Raw genomic sequence first — 17,469 nt, 5'->3', positions numbered from 1 at the left:
TCCATGTTATTGTTAACTACTTGCCTCAGAAAGTGCCAAACTGTAAACTCAAGAACTGAATGGATCACTGCTTGGGATTGGATTAATTGGTGATTTTGCTCTTCGCTGGATGTACTTACAACCTGGTGGTTCTGACAGTCTGGACTCTGATGTAAAGCTGGCTACAGGCAAAGACGTGTAGCTCCCCTCGAAGCAGGAGAGCTACAGCAGTTGGAGCCAGTTGAAAAGCTAGTTTTTGGGGTTACAGGTCCTTCCCTGAAAACTGACTTGTGTACAAAAAAAAAAAAAAGAAATAACCCCCCAAAAACCACAGACCTCCTTTTCCACTGAAGAGGCTGCTCTGACTTGTCCTCTGCTTCCAGGCTGCGAGGAAACAGCCCTCGGCTGTGGTCTGCTCCTCCTCACACTGCGGATTTTTCTTCCAATTTTGTCAGCTTGCACACTGATCGGGGCAATCTGTCTCCTTGTGCAATACACAGCTGCTTGCCTTTGCTACAGACTGCTGGCTGGGAAGATAAGACGTCCTGCACGAAGGGAATCCAGCCACTCTTGAACCCGGTGCCTCCGGCTCACTTCTTTGTGGCACAGTTTTGCTCTTCATTCTCAGTTTTTTCAAAACTTCCATACAGCCCCCGTGATGTGAGTGAGTAATCGGACTGGCAGCAATACACAGTTGGATAGGGAAGCTGAGTTGCACGTCTAGTGCAGCAAAATACTATGCTGGCACCATCCCAGTCTGCGGCAATGACTAGATGGTGGGTTCTTTTAAGCGTGGATGCATTACAGTGGCAGAGCTTGGGTTTAGTTTGTTGGGTTTTTTTTCCCCTCTGTGTGTGTGTATACAGATCATCACAAAAGGCAGATGATGGTGAATGTGATTTTTTCGCCGAGTGACAGATCCATCCAACGACAAGACCCTGGAGGAAGTTGATTCTGCGGTGGAGAATGGCCACTCTGCTGTTGCCATTTGAATATTCAAGTGCCAAGAAGTTTATACCCCATAGTGCCATGTAGCATACGTAGGGAGTATGCTTCTCCTACTGGGAGAAACACAGTTTGGTGCTGTGGCGTTCTACCCTAGCACTGCCATGAAGCAGGGGTTACTATTTCGAGAAAAATTAAATTTTTGTGCAAGTGGATTGCAGCAAATTAGCATGTCAACTTTTTCTATGGGACAGGAGTTTCCAGTAACCCATGAGGCTTCTCAAAGCTCGTGCAAGGGAAGGACTGTCCAATAATTTTTTTTTTTTTTTTTGCTGGAGCGGGTTTCAAATTGCATGTGTGTCGTTGCAGCTGTTTGCAAATATTTTCTGAAAACTGATTAAGCTGTGTGTTCCTTCATAGAGCCTGCAACCCCGTGGCAGGTGAGCTCAGCGCAACCTCAACCAGCTGAGGGCTGCGGTGGCTGCAGTAAGGTGGACCTTTCATGTGGATCTAAACAGGCCTGAGGGTTTGGTCACATTGGCTTTTGTTATGAAAACATTGGCAACAATCTCTTCCCTTGACAGACAAAACACAAGCGGACCAACCATACACAGAATTAGCCATTTTTCCATGTAGGACCTGGAGCAGAGGGCAAATTATTTTGTAAGAGGACACGGTCCTGAGTTGGTGGGTGCTGAGTGGGATCTTTCCTCTGATACGTACCTTAGTGGAGGAGGATAAAGAGTTTTGCTTACTGCGTGTGGGAAATGGAGTAGAGAGGTGTCTAGCGAGAGTGCTGAAAAGTGCATTTCCTCATCCTCTGTTTCTTTAAACAAGCAGCAGGATGCTCTTGTGCCTCCCAGCTGGCCTTCAGCAGGGACAAAGCATTGCTACTAGAGAGCAAAGGAGGAACACTCGTGTCCCAGAGTCACGGCACGTGATGGAGAGCCCTGTCAGAAACGTCCGCTAGCCGAAAGCCAGGTAATGGGATGGGGATGGGAGAGGCTGTGATTCCTGCTGCTCCAGAAGAGCAGGAGCCTGTTGACCTTCAGGGGCAGGCTGCCAGGTCAGCTACGCTCCTTCACCCTTGAGCTGCAGATCAGGAGCTGGAGATTCATGGCTTCAAGGGATGGGGTAGGTCAGCTGGCTTTTGTTGCTTGCACGAGGGGCTGTGCTAAGGGTATGTTCATGACTGGAGAATTAGGGGTTAATAGGGCACAGGGAGGTGTTTTAATATATGGTTAATTAGTTATCATGCAGGCTGATTGATTGCCTATCTATTAAATCTTCAGTTGATGGACTTATAAAATGTATTACTCATCTGTAAAATGGTTGTAACAGCTATAAATCATTTAAGAAACCCTATAATTCATTTATGAACCTACTCTTCAGAGTAAAGACAGAGTGATCTTCATCTTCCTGCCTTGTCTTTTAAAATTACACGTATGATGACAGAACCTCCTAAGAGCATGTCTGCCATATAGCGCAATTGAATAGAAAGGACCCCATGTGTTTCATAGGGGTGAAACTTGTTTTCCTCTCCAAGTTTTGGTCCTTGTCTTTGTCAAAGTTATCACGCTGCCTTTCAAGATGCTCTGCAGTGTCTGCTGCAAACCCTTGGATGGCTGGTGGAGCCGACTGGAACACAGCCGTTTGCTCAGTCTGCAGGAAATAACTGCGTTTCGGGGCCGCTACACCGTCATGAGAACCCAAGTGTGTGGCCAAATGCCAGGTGGTCCTTTCCAGTGGAAGCTCGTGGGGTTCCTGTTGGCTTCCGGGGAATAACGTGAGCTTTTGGCCAACCTTGTCTCGGTTTGATCAAGTCGCGAGTAGCTTGGTTTGACCTGGTGGTACTGGAGGGCATCTCTGGGGTCGCGCTCACTTACATCATTTGTGGGGTTGAGCCATGCTACCAGGGACTGTGGAAACTGGGGAGTCAAACGTGTTCTGAAACCCTCTGTTTCCCAGTAACCCCACTCTGTCTGAAGGGGCGAGGGCTGTGCCAGCTCTGGGCCACCCCGTCGTGCCCCTGCTTTTGCAGAGACCCGCGGGGGACTCGCAGACCCTCGTGCTGGATGGGGCCGCTGGGCTGGCGGTGCAATTCCACCTGGTTTCACGGCCGCAGCTTCTGGCCCAGTTTGGCTCTTCCTTCGTGCACTGGGACTCGGACCGGTGTCACTGGTTGCTGGTGGTGGGGGTCGCTGTGTCCCGGCTGCACCAGTTGCCCGCAAGGCCTGGAGTGTTGGGGGGGGGGGGTCTGCCTCTGCGGTGGGGCCTCAGGGAAACTCATTGATGAATCTTTTCCCTTTTTCCTTTTTATTTTTTCCCCCTTTATTTTTCTTTTCCTCCCAATTCACCTAGAAATGTGCCACCCAGCCCTACCACCGCTGCTGGGAAGTGAGTGCCAGGGCATTTTTGAAAAAGAAATTTTCAAACGCTTCCCTCCCACTCCTTTACTTTTTATATTAGCCTCTTGGAAATTGGAAATTGAAATATGTTTCCTCCCTCAAGTTTTCTTTCTTTTTTTTTTTTCCCTTTTCTTTTCTCCCTTACATTGCTTGAGCATTTGATGGCTGCTTTTTAAAGGCAGCCTTTAAGTTCACGAAATGAAACAAAGAGAGAAACAAACTGTACTATTTTGAGACGGGGAGGATGTTAATACATTTTTCAGAAAGGCTTTGCAGACTTCAGACAGGAAGGTAAGGACACTACAGGTAATACTAGCACAGGCTGTATCCCGTAAATACCTGTGCCGCTCCAGCACAGATGTGGGTTGCCAATAAGCAGCGGGTACCAGACAATGAGGTCCACAGACCCTATGTAATTCCATGCAATCCTCTATGCTGTGTGATGAAGACGTTTATAGCATCATGTCTCATACATCTTTCAGGAGGTTGTTCACATAGTTCTGTCCCTTGTCCTGAAGACCTTGTTCACTTGCAGAGCAATAAAGAGTCCCAAATGAAACGTGTCTCATTATGGCATATACTATGTTACGCCTCAGGACATGTTGTCGTGAAGGCTGGACATCACAACATTAGTCCAACGAACGTTGCCAGTTTCTCTCCGTGCCCTGGTAGTGCAGTGGGGTGTGCTGTCATGCAGCTGCCCGGAGGGGACGCTGACTCAGCCGGGGCTTCCTGGCACCGTGCCCCCAAACCCCATCGCCTCTCAGGATGCACCAGCACCACAAAGCAGGCGATGAGCCTGTGCTGCCCTTACTTCCCTTTCCATGTGCCCTTCCCTTCTGTCCACGGATCAACTTTAGGGATGAGATACTCAGAAAGTCAGTTTCTTCTTTTGTAATAAAAACCTGGTTTTATTACAGTCAGTGTTGCTGGCTTTGGGGATTTCATCACAAAATTCAAGCAATTTGTGTGTTTTCGTTACAAAAGAAGCTCATCCTTTCGATTAGTTAGAGAGACAAGTTTTTCATGACTGAGAGCACTGGGACCTGAGCTCCAAATTTGCTGGTGTTAGTGGCAAATTGTTAAAAACAAAATGTAATATTTCTTAAAAGAAAAATGTATTATGATGAAGCAAAAAAAGTTTAATAGTTTGGGAATAGCTGACTTGTGCTTTTTTGAGTGCTTGTAACTGGTATAACTGTTCCTCCCTACAACAGCAACCACAGGGGTACAGAAGGATTAACTGTCCTCCGTGTCTCCTAATTCCAGTATGATTTACCCTTCATCTGCATACTTGGTATTAATGACACTAAAACCAGAAATCAGTGGGGTTATTTTTGTTGTTGTGCACCTTTTAGCTTCATTATTGAATGCTTACCAGAGAAGTGCTTCTGCAAATGTTCAAATTAGCAAGTACAGGTCTAAGGATAAGGGCCCCTTTTTCTCCTGGCCCATGGCTTTACATCACTGTGTAACCTCCTCACCTGCATCAGAAATTCCAGCATGGAGTAGCTGCTGCAGCCATCGATTTCTGTTCATCCTCAGATCTGCGTCCAGGCATTTCTAACATGGTCATTACTTCACTGTCTGCTCCTTTTCCTCTTCAGCTGAAAGGATGTGAAGTGGGATCAATGCTTTCCTATTGTTGTTGTCCTGTCCTCATGTTTTGAATGCACTCTTTGCAAGGATAAACTGAACACCCTTACAGCTGAATACCTCCAGCTTCTCTCCTCTGTCTGATTCCCAGCCCTGTCCGATAGTGCTTTCTGTCCCATGCGCCCCAAATCTCATGAGCACACAGCAGCTTCCCTTCTGCTTCCTGCTGCTCTTGGATCTGCACGCTCCCCAGCCCTGAGAAGCCAAGTCCTGCTTTTTCACGCGAGCTGAGCTGCCCCTTGATACGAGTCCACGCACACATCTCAGCCGTGTGCCCTTGTGCCTCGGCTGACCCATTGCGTGTGTCCCACGGGCCTGCATGAAGCGACAGGGAGAGGCTGGTTGCACCCCACGACAGTTTGGGATTCGTGCAGCCTGCATGGGGTCTTGGTTCATGATCAGATGCGTTCTGACCCTCTCTGATGTTGGTGTTTCCAGATGGAGCCCGCTCACTCCAGCACAAGCCTCTGGAGTTAATTACCCTTTGCCAGGGCTGTCATGGGTGCAAAGCGGTTGTTATTCACGGTGAACTCTGCCTTGCCGGTCCCCTGCAGATGATCCCCTTATCTGCCATCCTTGAGGCAGTTCAGCACTGAGGGAAGTCCTGAGAATGATTAAAACAAAAAAAAAAATAAGCCCTGAAGGCAGGAGCCTCCAGCCACGAAAGACTTCAGTTATAAACTCAGCTTGTCCAAGCACCTTAAAAATGTCACCAGGCTCCACAAATACTGCTGCCGGGTGTCAACCCCGATTGCTTGTCGCAGGAAAAGCAAAGCTTTTCCCATTTTCAGAGTGATGCCGTTGGAGGGGTTGTAGGGTCGGAGTGGACCTCATTAGCTACGTGGAGCATCAGGGAAGTCAGAAGGGATGTGGGGACGCAGGAGGCCAGCAGGTGCAGTGGCCCAAAAGTTGCAGTAGAGCCCAACTATGTTGTGACTCCTGATCCCCTGACTCGTTTTCAGCAAAGGGAGATGCTCCAGCTTTTAGAAGGTATTGATTAGTGGGGGAAATAACACGCGTGGCAGCGCCGTCCGTAGGCTCTCTCTGCGAAACTTTCCAGCCAAAACCAGGTCAGGTTTAAAAGCCTAACGTGTGCACTGGAGTGCAAAGGCAGCGAGAGAGATGGCTCGTTCCCAGTAATGATGTTTTAACCAAGAGGAAAGAGCCACACTCTGTGTGTTTAATGGCTGCCAGCTGATGGGGGATTTCGCTACAGCTGTGTTTCGCTCCACGATGCTCTCGCAGCATTTACTTGCAGAGACAGCACAATGAGCTGCAGGCAGAGGCTGGCAGGGGGGATGCTACAGCAAAAATAGCTAAAAAGTGTAATTTTTCTTGTTATAATTCTGTTACATTGCAGTAGCCATTATCCACACACAAAATGAGAGATGCTCCCCTGGCCTTACAGGCAGAGTAGCTAAGCTGGAGGAGACCATTATCTCTGTTTTGTGGACAGGGATCTGATACTAATACAACAAATGACTTGCTACGGGTCTAAAGAAAGTCTTTACCACAACTGTGTACACAACCAGCGCCATGTTCTCACATCTTGTCTTCAGCACAAACATCTTAAAAGAGAGATTGGCCAACTTGTTTTTGCCACATGTCAGTTTGAGCAGCAGAGGTGGTGGCAATTGGTGCTGACAGCAGGTATATCCACTGACGGTGACAGGTCTCACCTCTTTTCTGGGCTGTACACCCCTGTGAAGTAGCGTGTGTAGCACTGCAGGTACCCAGCCCAGCAATTTGGGTTCCTCCAAGATTTTACTCTTCCCTAATGTCTCTTGCACTACTGCCTCAGCGAAAGCCCTCTTCAACCCTGCTGGAGATGTGCAGTCAGAAGTCAGGACGCCTTCAGCAGTCCCCTGGGCACCTCTGGCCCATGTGGACACCTCCTGTGTGGCCAGCAGCTGATGGTCTGGAGAGAGAAAAACACGTCTCCAGGGGCCAACTCTTCCTCTCCTGAGAAGGGTATCTAAGGTAACATGGTTTTCTTGCTGTGGAATCCTTGTCTCTGTCTATCGTCTATAGAAAGAGCTTAGACATTTAATTTTTAGATCTGTTCTACATTTTTCTGGAAAAAAACAGTATCTGCTGTATTATTGGTCTCAAATCCTGCTGGGCTGCACCAAGACACTCAGCTGATTTTCTTCAGCAATAGTATTAACGTGTAATACTCTCCAGGGGATACTGATAACACAGTCACCATACACACATCAAGGATGCTGTGCTGGTTCAGTAATTCGTATTTACTGTGTGCTTTGATCTTTTTGGAGAGAAGGTCTGACAAAGAAGCAAAATATTGTGACTACAGCTGATAAAGTGAGACAAAGGGAATGGCTCAGGATCTGGCTTGCTACAGCATTTTGCTCAAGTCTATTCTAGGTGGGCTTCAAGGGAGACTGCATCACTACAATCTCTGAGGGCCTTCCAGCAGTGCATTAGGAGATGCTACCAACATCTGCTACTTGTGAGTTATCCTTCTTTTCCTCTTTTCCCAGACCTAGAAGGGTACGTGCTTTTTGAAAAGAAATATGCAGCTTTATATCCTATCTAGCATGTGCCTGGGGATCTAAGATGCTTAACAAATAAATGCTAAAACTCTTCACATTGTTATGCTACTTTAGAGTGGGTAGAAAAAGATGGTTATGCCTGTGGTATGCCAGGTGGAGAGCCACAATACCCAGAAAGATTGTGAAAACTTGTCATATGTGCACGTAGCATCAATGTCAGAGTCAAAAACACGCCCCAAATCTCGTAGTGCCTCGCTGTTGCTTGTCAGGGATGAGCTGGGGAGGCACATTTGGCAATACATGGCTTATACAGGGTTATGGCTGTTCCCCAAAGTGTTCCAGGGAGATGCCTTGCTTTCTGTGAGCCCAGATGCAAAAATACGATATTGGGATCATTGGAGAAGGTTTTCAACCTTCCCTTCTCCTTCACTAGACATGTCGTTGGGGTGGCTGCTGCAGTGGTTTATACAGCCTAGCTCTACCTGTGGGATGGAGCCATTTTCCCTACTGACATCAGTTTTTCTTGCACCAATCTGCAAATGAAGTCAGGGCTGGCAAGAAAATGCTGACAGAAAACGCTTGTTTTCTTTGGTCTTGTTCTAAGCAAAGCCAACAGTTTGCCACATCTTTGAATGTGCTGTTCATTTATCAAACAGATCCATGAGATGGCTGAAATTTTTCAGGGAAGTTGAAGGAGGCTCAGTATCTTATAAATCAGTCAGTTTTGAGCTGACGCTGTGAGTGATGTTTCTAAAATGCTAACATCATCTCTAATTTCTCAAAATTAGACATAATTTATGTTGTGGTTGCTCACTACTCCAACAGTTTAGGAAAACACTTTACAATTAACTCTGGATGATAAGATTTAATAAGAGCTTTCACACATTTTTATCCTACTCATCTGTTTTGAGTTGTAAATGCAACATTGACTTTTGATTTCTTCAGTGGTTGGACAGCTGCCTAAATAGTAATTGAGAGTTTCGAGTATACAGAAATCATGAAATGAAGTTTCCTTGGATTAGCAGCAGAGATAATTTTCTGTTGTGGGACTATATTTCTCATTTAGCCCATAGCCATGTTTATATTATTAGGAAAAAATTACTTTGCACCTGAGCTATAGCTCAAAATTCCATTGCCCACCTGCCACCTATGCCATAAGTCATAAGAGGAAGTTTGCTTAGATCAACAGACTGTTGGAACAGGTTTCCATTTCTACAGTGATTCCCTCTGAAATCTTTGTATTTTTTTTTAAATTTCTCTGTGGTTCATAGAATCATAGAATGGTTTGGGTTGGAAGGGACCTTAGAGATCACCTACTTCCAACCCCCCTGCCATGGGCAGGGACACCCTCCACTACACCAGGTTGCCCAAAGCCTCATCCAACCTGGCCTTGAACAGTTCCAGGGATGAAGCCCCCACAGCTTCTCTGAGCAGCCTGTTCCAGCTTCACCACCCTCAGAGTGAAGAATTTCTTCCTTAGATCTAACTGAAATCTCCCCTCTTTCAGTTTAAATCCATTGCCCCTCCTCCTGTCACTACACGCCCTTGTAAAAAGTCCCTCTCCATCCTTCCTGTAGGCCCCCTTTAGGTACTGGAAGGCTGCTAGAAGGTCTCCCCAGAGCCTTCCATTTATTATAAACAAGAATTTTCTAAACCAAAAGGATCCTCCAAGGTTAGAAGAGGTGTATGCAGGCTGGGGCTCTGTTTCTGTTACCATTAAAAAGTCATTGATGACTTTGTACCTCTTTTTACCTACTTTTTCCATCCTTGATGCCCATGATCTTACAGAATAGTTAGTTGAGGCTCTTCAAAAAGAAATGGCCTTTCTGGATAGGTTATCTCACTTTGCTCCAAGAACAATGCATGCAAAAAGAAAAACAAATAAGCTCAAACGATCCATCCTGTGTTAGCACCACCGCTTGGGAGAAGAGCAGCTTTTCTCCTCTGAGCTTGGAAACGCTTTTCTTGTAAGTTCATGACGGTACATGCTATATCTCAGGAGGGCAAATGAAGGTTATAAGGCTGTAAAAATTCTCCTGTTCTGAACTACATTCCAGGCTATTCAGGAGCAAATACCTCTGTGCTTGAAGGAAAAAGGGGATTCTTGTTTGTCCTGATTTCTCCATCATAACTGATTTGAATGAGGGTCAGGTTAAGGCAATCTGGGGCGCTTAGAGACCCACTGGGGACCACCACCCGTGGCTCTGATGCTCTATAGTGATCATGGCAGTGAACTCTCTTCCCATTGTAAGGGGGAACAAGAGGTGCAGAGAGGTTTTACTGTATCTGTAAGAGTGGCATCAAGGAGAGTGGGAGCAAGAGGGAGGACAGCTTCCCTTGGCCATGGGTTATCTTCACTACTGGCTTCAAGTCAATCTCTCTTTCCCATTCTTTGTCCTTTCCATCTGAGAGGGGTGGACCTTGTGCTGAAGGATGGGTGTCAGTGGAGCCCAAGAGCATTTAGCTGTGCTGGGAGGAATGGGGCACCGCACACTGCTCCAGGCTCTCTGCATGCTCCAGACAACATGCAAATGACATTTTCCACATTTTTCTTTTTCTAGACTCGGTGGAAAAGACAAAAATCTCCTATTCTTCACTCATTGTGTATGCAGGTGCTGAGGAGATCACGTTGTACTCTGACTTATCCACATTTACTTGGCAGGATGAAGGCCTGGAAATAATAAGTCTTTAACCAGGGGTTCAGCTTCCCAAATCCTATGATGAGTCCCTTCCCACAAAACAGGAACAAAATCTGACCTCCTGTCATGATAGACATTGTCATTTTCATAATTTTTTTGTTATATGGCATAGCAAGTACTTCTGCCTCTAGTATTAAAGGTTGTAGCTCATGTACCTTTGAGAAAAAATTATAAGATCAATCATTGTGGGACTGGCCTATAGATATCAAGATGCTAGTTTGAAAATTCATATTCCCCAAGAGGCCCGTTCCTTAATGGTGGGTTTAATAACAAATGAGGTCTGAAAATGGTATTCAGACAGGGAACTGTCTTCTACATCAGCTCTTAAAAAAAAAATCACGTGATTTTTTTAAAGTCATTGTAAAGTGACTCTCCCACCTCCATGATATTGCTCTAATATCTCTTGGAAAATATAGTATTGGCATTGCACTGCTGCTTCTGCTCCGAGCCAGTGATGCAGGTGGCCTGATGTGCCACCTCTGAGGCCAACAGTAAAATATCTTGCATGTAAGTGGGGGCAGGATCTTTAGAAAGTTGACAGAGGGAACCAAAACTGAAAATCTGTCCCTAAAGCCTTGGTTTGGCAGTGAGACTGCCCAGCCCCTATTGCTTTCCTCTGACTCCACCTCAGGTCCACGGCTGTCCCTGCTGATTTTCCTCTGTTTGTTTGAAGAGGATGCCAAACTCGACTCAATTCTCAACTTTGAATTTGTCCAGGTCAGAACTTTTCTGGAGTCTGCCAGGCTTCCTTTGTGCCTCTTTTACGTGCCTCTTACTCATGGCCAGGCCAGGTAGAACGTGGTGCATTTGCAGGGCAGACCCCTGGGACCTGCCTGTCCCTCCAATTTGATGGTTCCTGGGAGCTGTAGTCAGGCAGCAGGCAACGAGGCAGGTCCTAGTTTGCACTATATGACAGTTGCACCAAGAAAAACCCAGGCCCAGGCTAGTAAATCATATTTCAAGGTGACCGAAATAGAGCTTTTGGGTCCCCCGAGGATCTGTGTCACTATTGGTTGTAATGAATGGTCTAAAAGGGGATTGCAGGCAGCAAACGTGACGGCGGCATAAGATGATTAAGAGCAATAAAAACTGGAGGAGAATTGACAAAATCAAGAGGGACCTAATAAAGCTGGATAAATGGGCAATGCAGCAGCAAATGGAATGTAGCGTTGCAAGAAAATTGACGCCGGAAAGAACGATGTTAACTCTTTTTATGCATTCTTGAGTTCTGCATTTTGCCCTGAAGAGATCCGGGCTCGTGACAGACAGAGCCTGGAGATGGCAGGTCACGCAATCTGCCGAGGCGAGGCAGAGCTGGGTGGTAGGAAGGGAAAAGGAAAATGTCAGAGACAGTAGTGTTTGCCATGGTCATTCATAAACCCAAATGTAGAGCAGAGGGCTTGAGCAGGTCATGCCTAAGGCCAGGCTCTGAACCCCATGGATAAATCCCCAGAGGCCAGGCTGTTAAGTGAGAGAGAGAGAGGTGCCTCCAGAGGGCCATGGCGTCATACAGATGGCCAAGGCAGCGGGAATGAATCACTATTTGTCAGCTCCATTAGTTAGACAGAGAACCTAGATGGGTTGCTTAAGCCAAACACTCAATTTTCAAGTGGCTGAAATTAGTAAAATGACGTACACTCTTTGTTATTTTTTTTCTCCGAACCATTTGTTCTCAGCCACAGCTGAGACTAGAGGATTGTTCCTGGATGGTAAGTCCTTCTGTTTTCTCCTGGCAGCTGTGGAAAAAAAAAAAATGTCATTAGAGGAACAAAATGAATAGTGATAAAAGCTCTATGCACTCAGACCGGCCTTGGAGCACAGTGGGACTGGGAACACTGGTGAGGGCATATGGGATCTGTCCTGCCCCTCTGCCATTTCTGTCCTTATGCCAGGACAGTGGGTAGAGTGTGGGTCCCACCAGGACTGGGGCTGTCACTCTGAGGTGTCTGCTGGTGTGGCAAAGCCCAGTCCCCCCACCGTGGCAGGCTGAGCAACCTGGCTGTAAGTCACCAGCAGGTTTTATGTAGTGCCACAAACATTCATGCACACTGCCAGGGCTGGCCTTGAGGAGTCCCAGGGCGGGCGAATGAGGACCTGATGATCAGCATGCTTGTTTCACTGCCAGCCTGTGGCACCATACACTTCTTTTTGGCTCAGAGTCTTCTCCCCATTCTACTTTGGGCCAGGCCTGCTGAGCCCTGATGTGTCATAAATGGATCTTCTTTATATCTCATCAGTAAAAACAGAGCGTTCTTCAGTTTCGTTTGTGGGAGGGTGATAGATGCAAGTGTTGGCTGTTTGCATAGAGATTTCACAGACTGCAAAAACACTGTCACCTGTTCCATAAAATGGGGAAAAAAAAAAAGAAAAAGAAACAGGCTGCCAAGTGCCTACCAAACACCAGCTGGTGAGTGTCACAGCATCAAGCTGTCCAGCTATTGACTGTGCTCACAAGCTGAGGCAAACCTGAGGCTAATCAGGTATCCTGATGGTGCCATGCAGGTTAGGAAGGTGGGTTCAGAGCCCTCTCTCCCTGCAGGCTCCCCTGGGGTGCCAGTGCAAGCACCTAACAAAAGTGCTGTTGGCCCTTTCCCCACCGCATGGTACACAACCCGGGCAGCTGGTCTCAGCTACTGCAGAGCCCATCTTGTAGAAGCCACTGCTGGGGGCTTCTGTGGAGCAAAACCAGACCTTGGAGCAGCTTGTTCTGCAAAAACCGTCAGTAAATGCAGTCGTTGTCCTCAAGTCGAAGGCAATATGATGCTGGACTGCATTTCTACCCCTCTTCCTACAATGGGAGAAGTATACCATTGAGGTGTCAAGACATGAAGAACTATCCAGAGGCTTTTTGTAGACTGTGACTAAAGGGAGAAAGAGCCAGTAATGGTCTGAAAATACCAAAGCATAGCTCTACAGAGGGTCAAAGTCATTTGTGTGGATTGCAGGCTTGTATGGCAGCAAGGCATACTTGCTTCATACTTCCCAGGGAAGGCCTTCAGCACAGAAGGTATTGATGCAGTGGAAGATTGCCTAGAGAGGTTATAGAGCCTTAACAGTTGGGGGTTTTAAGAATAAGCAGGCACCTGCTTAAAATATATAAAACTGATGATTAATTCAGACAGGGAAGTGGTGGAATAGATGTCCTATCTTCCTTCCTGCCCTATGTTCTGTGATTCCTGTTGCATCGAGAGGCAAGGGAGCTCTCAGAAGTCTCTCAACAGCAGTTTTGTGTCCTGTGCGCCACTTCCTTGACCACGGTGGCTGCAGATCTTTGTCTAGTGTTATAAAAATCGATATGATATATGAGAGTAAGTGCTACGGGATGAGTAAAAGCATCATTATCACATAATTTTCAGGGCTTTTTCTGCAATGGTGTAAGGCAGGTTCAGGTGGTAAGCAGAATCCCTGGCATATGATGTTAGTGAAGACACGCATTTTTCATCGCGTCAGATGAGCAAATGTTGGAGAAGTCACTGAAACTTTTTGTCCTTGCTGGCTGCCTGGCTCTCCAGGGGTGCATGACTTTGTACAAGTCCATGGAAGCAAGGCTCTTGTCTTAAATCGGTGCAGCCTCAGATTAGGCAAAGGAGAGACATCAGTGTTCTGGCCACATCTGCAACAGAAACTGAGCACAGTGTGCACGTGATAAAAATGTGGTAACTAGGTAGTTATGTCTGCACATCTGTTCTATGGGTGATTTGAGATGGAGAAAATCCTTAGGCAAAAAGAAATCCGCAAACGCCACTGCAAACTGTTCTGCTTTCAGAAGCCTTTTGCCACCTTCCACAAAATTTGTGTTAGTGTCATTTCCCTGGCCCTTAGACAAGATAAGATCCAGGCTCGAAACTCTGATTGCAAAGTAAGAATGACCATAATTAGATATTGCATGTTACAGTCTGTCATGTCTCTGAAGGTGTGAGATTCTGTCAGGGCTGTGTAACTGGTTTCCGAGCTTCTCAATGCCCCAGCCATAACGTTTCAAAAAAATCAGCCAAGATTTTCTTTTGATTTCAGCATGTTTGGAATAGAAAAGTAACTAGTGGGCTGCACTTGGACTGATCCACCGCTAAGGACAATGTCCAAGTGAACAACCGTAAAAGAAGCAGACAATCTGCTCAAACCTGTGAACTGAAGGCTTATCTCCTTGACACAATGCTGATGAACCATTTTTTCTTGACGCTTAAGGTGTGTAAAGCCACAGATGAGCACTGACTGCTGCGTGCAAAGTAGTCAATAAATTTCCGTCAGACTTTCCCTTCTGTTTAACTTTTATTAAAAGAGGTGCTAAGGTACTGTACTTCAGCAGTACATCATATTTATTACCAAAATTAACAAATATACAAAACTTATACATGTAATTTTCTTACATCCATTTATTGGTCTATAATACTGCATTTGTTCAAGTAGGTTATCTACAGTATGTAAACATCCCTTGGATTGACCTCACACAGATTAGGAAAGCCCATCTAACCCATGTAGTTACCAAATATAGCTTTTCCTTTTTTTTAAAATTTATTTGGCTTTCATTGGTAGAATCTAATCTTCACATTTGGCACATGGAAGAGACATCTACAGTGCAAAAGAGGCAGATTTTCCAGTTTTCTTCTGAGCAGTTTAGCGGAGTCATGGTTTTAAAGAGCCAAGAATAAATTTACACAAACTTGATAGGAGATGGATTAGTGTTAACGCCAATGACTCACAGATCAGCCATTAAACTAGAGCAGAAATTCAAAGCCTCTTCCCCAGCCCTCTCAGCCAGGTGGGAAAAAAACCCTCAGCCTTGCTTCTAAAGGATTAAAAAAGGACTCTGTTAGCAACAGAGAGAGGAGGTTTAGTTTACAAAAAGCCCTCTGAGATTCCAGTTTCAATTTTCTGCTTTGTGGGATTTTTTTTTTTTCCTTCTTGTTAGCAAGCAATTTTTTTCTTTCCTAATGGGGGAGAATAACCAGTGGGGAAAAACATTTCCGTGCTGGCAATTTCTCAGCGCGTCGGAGATTACAGTTGGAGTTTGCAGATCTTTGAACCCAGACATACAGAGCTCAGTAAGCTGCCGTGTACAAGGGAGAGAGAAAGGGGGAGAGACAGAGTCATGTCATTATATTCCAGGTGTGGAGCTTTCCAATTTCACTATAAAAACCAGGAAAAAACTTCCTTCCTTCTGCTTCTTGCTGTTTCAAAAATGTGACTTAATTTAACTGAGTAAAGCTGATCCAGAGAGACAGACCTTCATTCGCACCCTTCTTCCCATTCCCATCCAAGCACCGTATTGCTATTTTTCAGGAGGCCTCACCCATGTCCATGGAAGCATCTGATGAGAATGGACCTAACCGGACACCACTTGGCACGGAGACGCCTTGGCCGCTCGGCGTCCGTTACCACAGAGCCCCGCTGCTGTCCGTGGCACCGTACATCTCGGCCAGCTTTTTGAAGCGCGGCCCCCAGTCCGTCAGGTAGTCGTAGCTCTGGTCTGAGTCCGTCGTCACCGACTGCAGGGAGCTGAGCGACTCCGCCACCGAGCCGTTCCCTTCAAACATGTACGTCTGCAGGGAGTCAAAGGGAGGAGCCCACAGGTCCATGTCAGCTTCGTAGAGCTTGGCGAGCACGTAGTTGTGGACGTTGTTGTCCGTGACGCACGCCTGAGGCACGTAGCGGGAGAGGCTCTCTATTTCGGGGAGCATGTCCTGCCGGCTTTTCACCGCCAGCTGGGCTTCCCGCGGGTTCCACATGGCGGCGATATCGAAGGCCTCCGTGTCCTCCTCCCCGCCGCCCTCGTCGTCGTACCTGACGATGTTCTCGTGGATGTTCTCCTCCTCGTCGATGATGTACGGCTGCTTCCGCTGGCGCCGCATGGAGAGGATGAGGAGCACCAGCACTGCGGGAGGCAACCAAGACACAGGGTGGTCAGCGAGGGGGCAGATCTCGCAAGGGCTTCAGGCTCCCTGCTGCCCCGTTTTCCTCTCAGGGCACCCAGCCAGCCCCTTGGATTTAAAGACGTGTGGTGTTTGCATGTGGACGGGCACCGAAAACCCTCCCTTCCGTCAAAATTAGTAGCTCGAGGTCCTGCTAATCATAGACTCATAGAATCATAGAATGGTTAGGGCCGGAAGGGACCTTCAAAGGTCATCTAGTCCAACCCCCCTGCAAGGAACAGGGATATCTCCAACTAGATCAGGTTGCTCAGGGCCTCGTCCGACCTGGCCTTGAACGTCTCCAGGGATGGAGCATCCACCACCTCTCTGGGCAACCTGTTCCAGTGTTCTACAACTCTCATGGTAAAAAATATTATCCTAATATCCAATCTAAATCTACCTCCCTCTATTTTAAAACCATTACCCCTTGTCCTATCACAACAGGCCCTCCTGAACAGCCTCTCCCCATCTTTCTTGTAGGCCCCCTTGAGGTACTGGAAGACCGCTATAAGGTCACCCCGGAGCCTCCTCTTCTCCAGGCTGAACAGCCCCAACTCTTTCAGCCTGTCCTCATAGGAAAGGTGCTCTAGCCCTCTTATCATCTTCGTGGCCCTCCTCTGGACCCTAATCTGTGCGGTTCCTCACCTTAATCCGGAACTCTTGGTGGCACTTAGGACACGTACATCCAGCAGTGCTTGCAATGCACTGTGGCGACACTCTAGCTACTTCTGAGCTAGCCAGATGAGGTGTCAGTAAGAGTGTACCTGCAGCAGCACGCAGCTCCATAGAGGTATTTTTTTCCTGCTGCGTAGCTGGGTTTCCCAGTTGGCCTTGGGGATGCCTCTTGGGCTGGGCGCTGCACGTGGCATGGATAGATGGATGGTGCTGAGGCACCAGGGTGATATGTCTGCCTACAAAGCGCAATGCAGAGCTAGCCTCACAGTCTGCTCCAAACATCATGTCTTGGGCCAGGTAGACCTACTGTCAGTTGCTCTACGCTCATGGGATGCAGATGCTCCTTAGCATGGGGAGAAAGGGTCATACAAGCACCAGAGCCCTTTACTATTGGAAATGGGCCATCACCTGGTGACTATATTTCCAGGGCTAGAACTCAGCAATGGTTTTGAGTGCTGAAATTTTGAGCTGAGGTATCTAGGCTCCTTTGAGGAGCTTTTAAAGAATTTTTCCTTTGGGTGCTCCTCAAACTGGGTCCTCTGAAATTTCAGGGAATGTATGTTTTGAACTAATATCTCGTGACTCAAGAGAGTGAATGAGGGAACTGAAGTTCTTCTGATACCAACAGCTAACAAAGGACACAGAAGGTGCGGGCGAGGAAAGGATGAAAATTATTTGTGGAGGC

General features: G+C 47.0%; 1 protein-coding gene across 1 annotated transcript in view; it reads right to left on the bottom strand.

Annotated features, from left to right (window-relative positions):
- Positions 1-15,572: 15,572 nt before the first annotated feature.
- The window catches only part of CDH20 (cadherin 20), a 36,381-nt gene continuing 34,484 nt past the window's right edge, over positions 15,573-17,469 (bottom strand). The window contains exon 11 of the mRNA XM_086608957.1: positions 15,573-16,072. Within this exon, the coding sequence (XP_086465083.1) occupies positions 15,573-16,072 (500 nt within the window). The remainder of the gene's footprint in view (positions 16,073-17,469) is intronic.

The sequence above is a fragment of the Tauraco erythrolophus genome, chromosome 3, assembly GCF_009769465.1.
Source record: "Tauraco erythrolophus isolate bTauEry1 chromosome 3, bTauEry1.pri, whole genome shotgun sequence".
Classification (NCBI taxonomy): Eukaryota; Metazoa; Chordata; class Aves; order Musophagiformes; family Musophagidae; genus Tauraco; species Tauraco erythrolophus.
The sequence above is the reverse complement of the archived record's forward strand: the minus strand, read 5'-3'. Positions and strand labels throughout refer to the sequence as shown.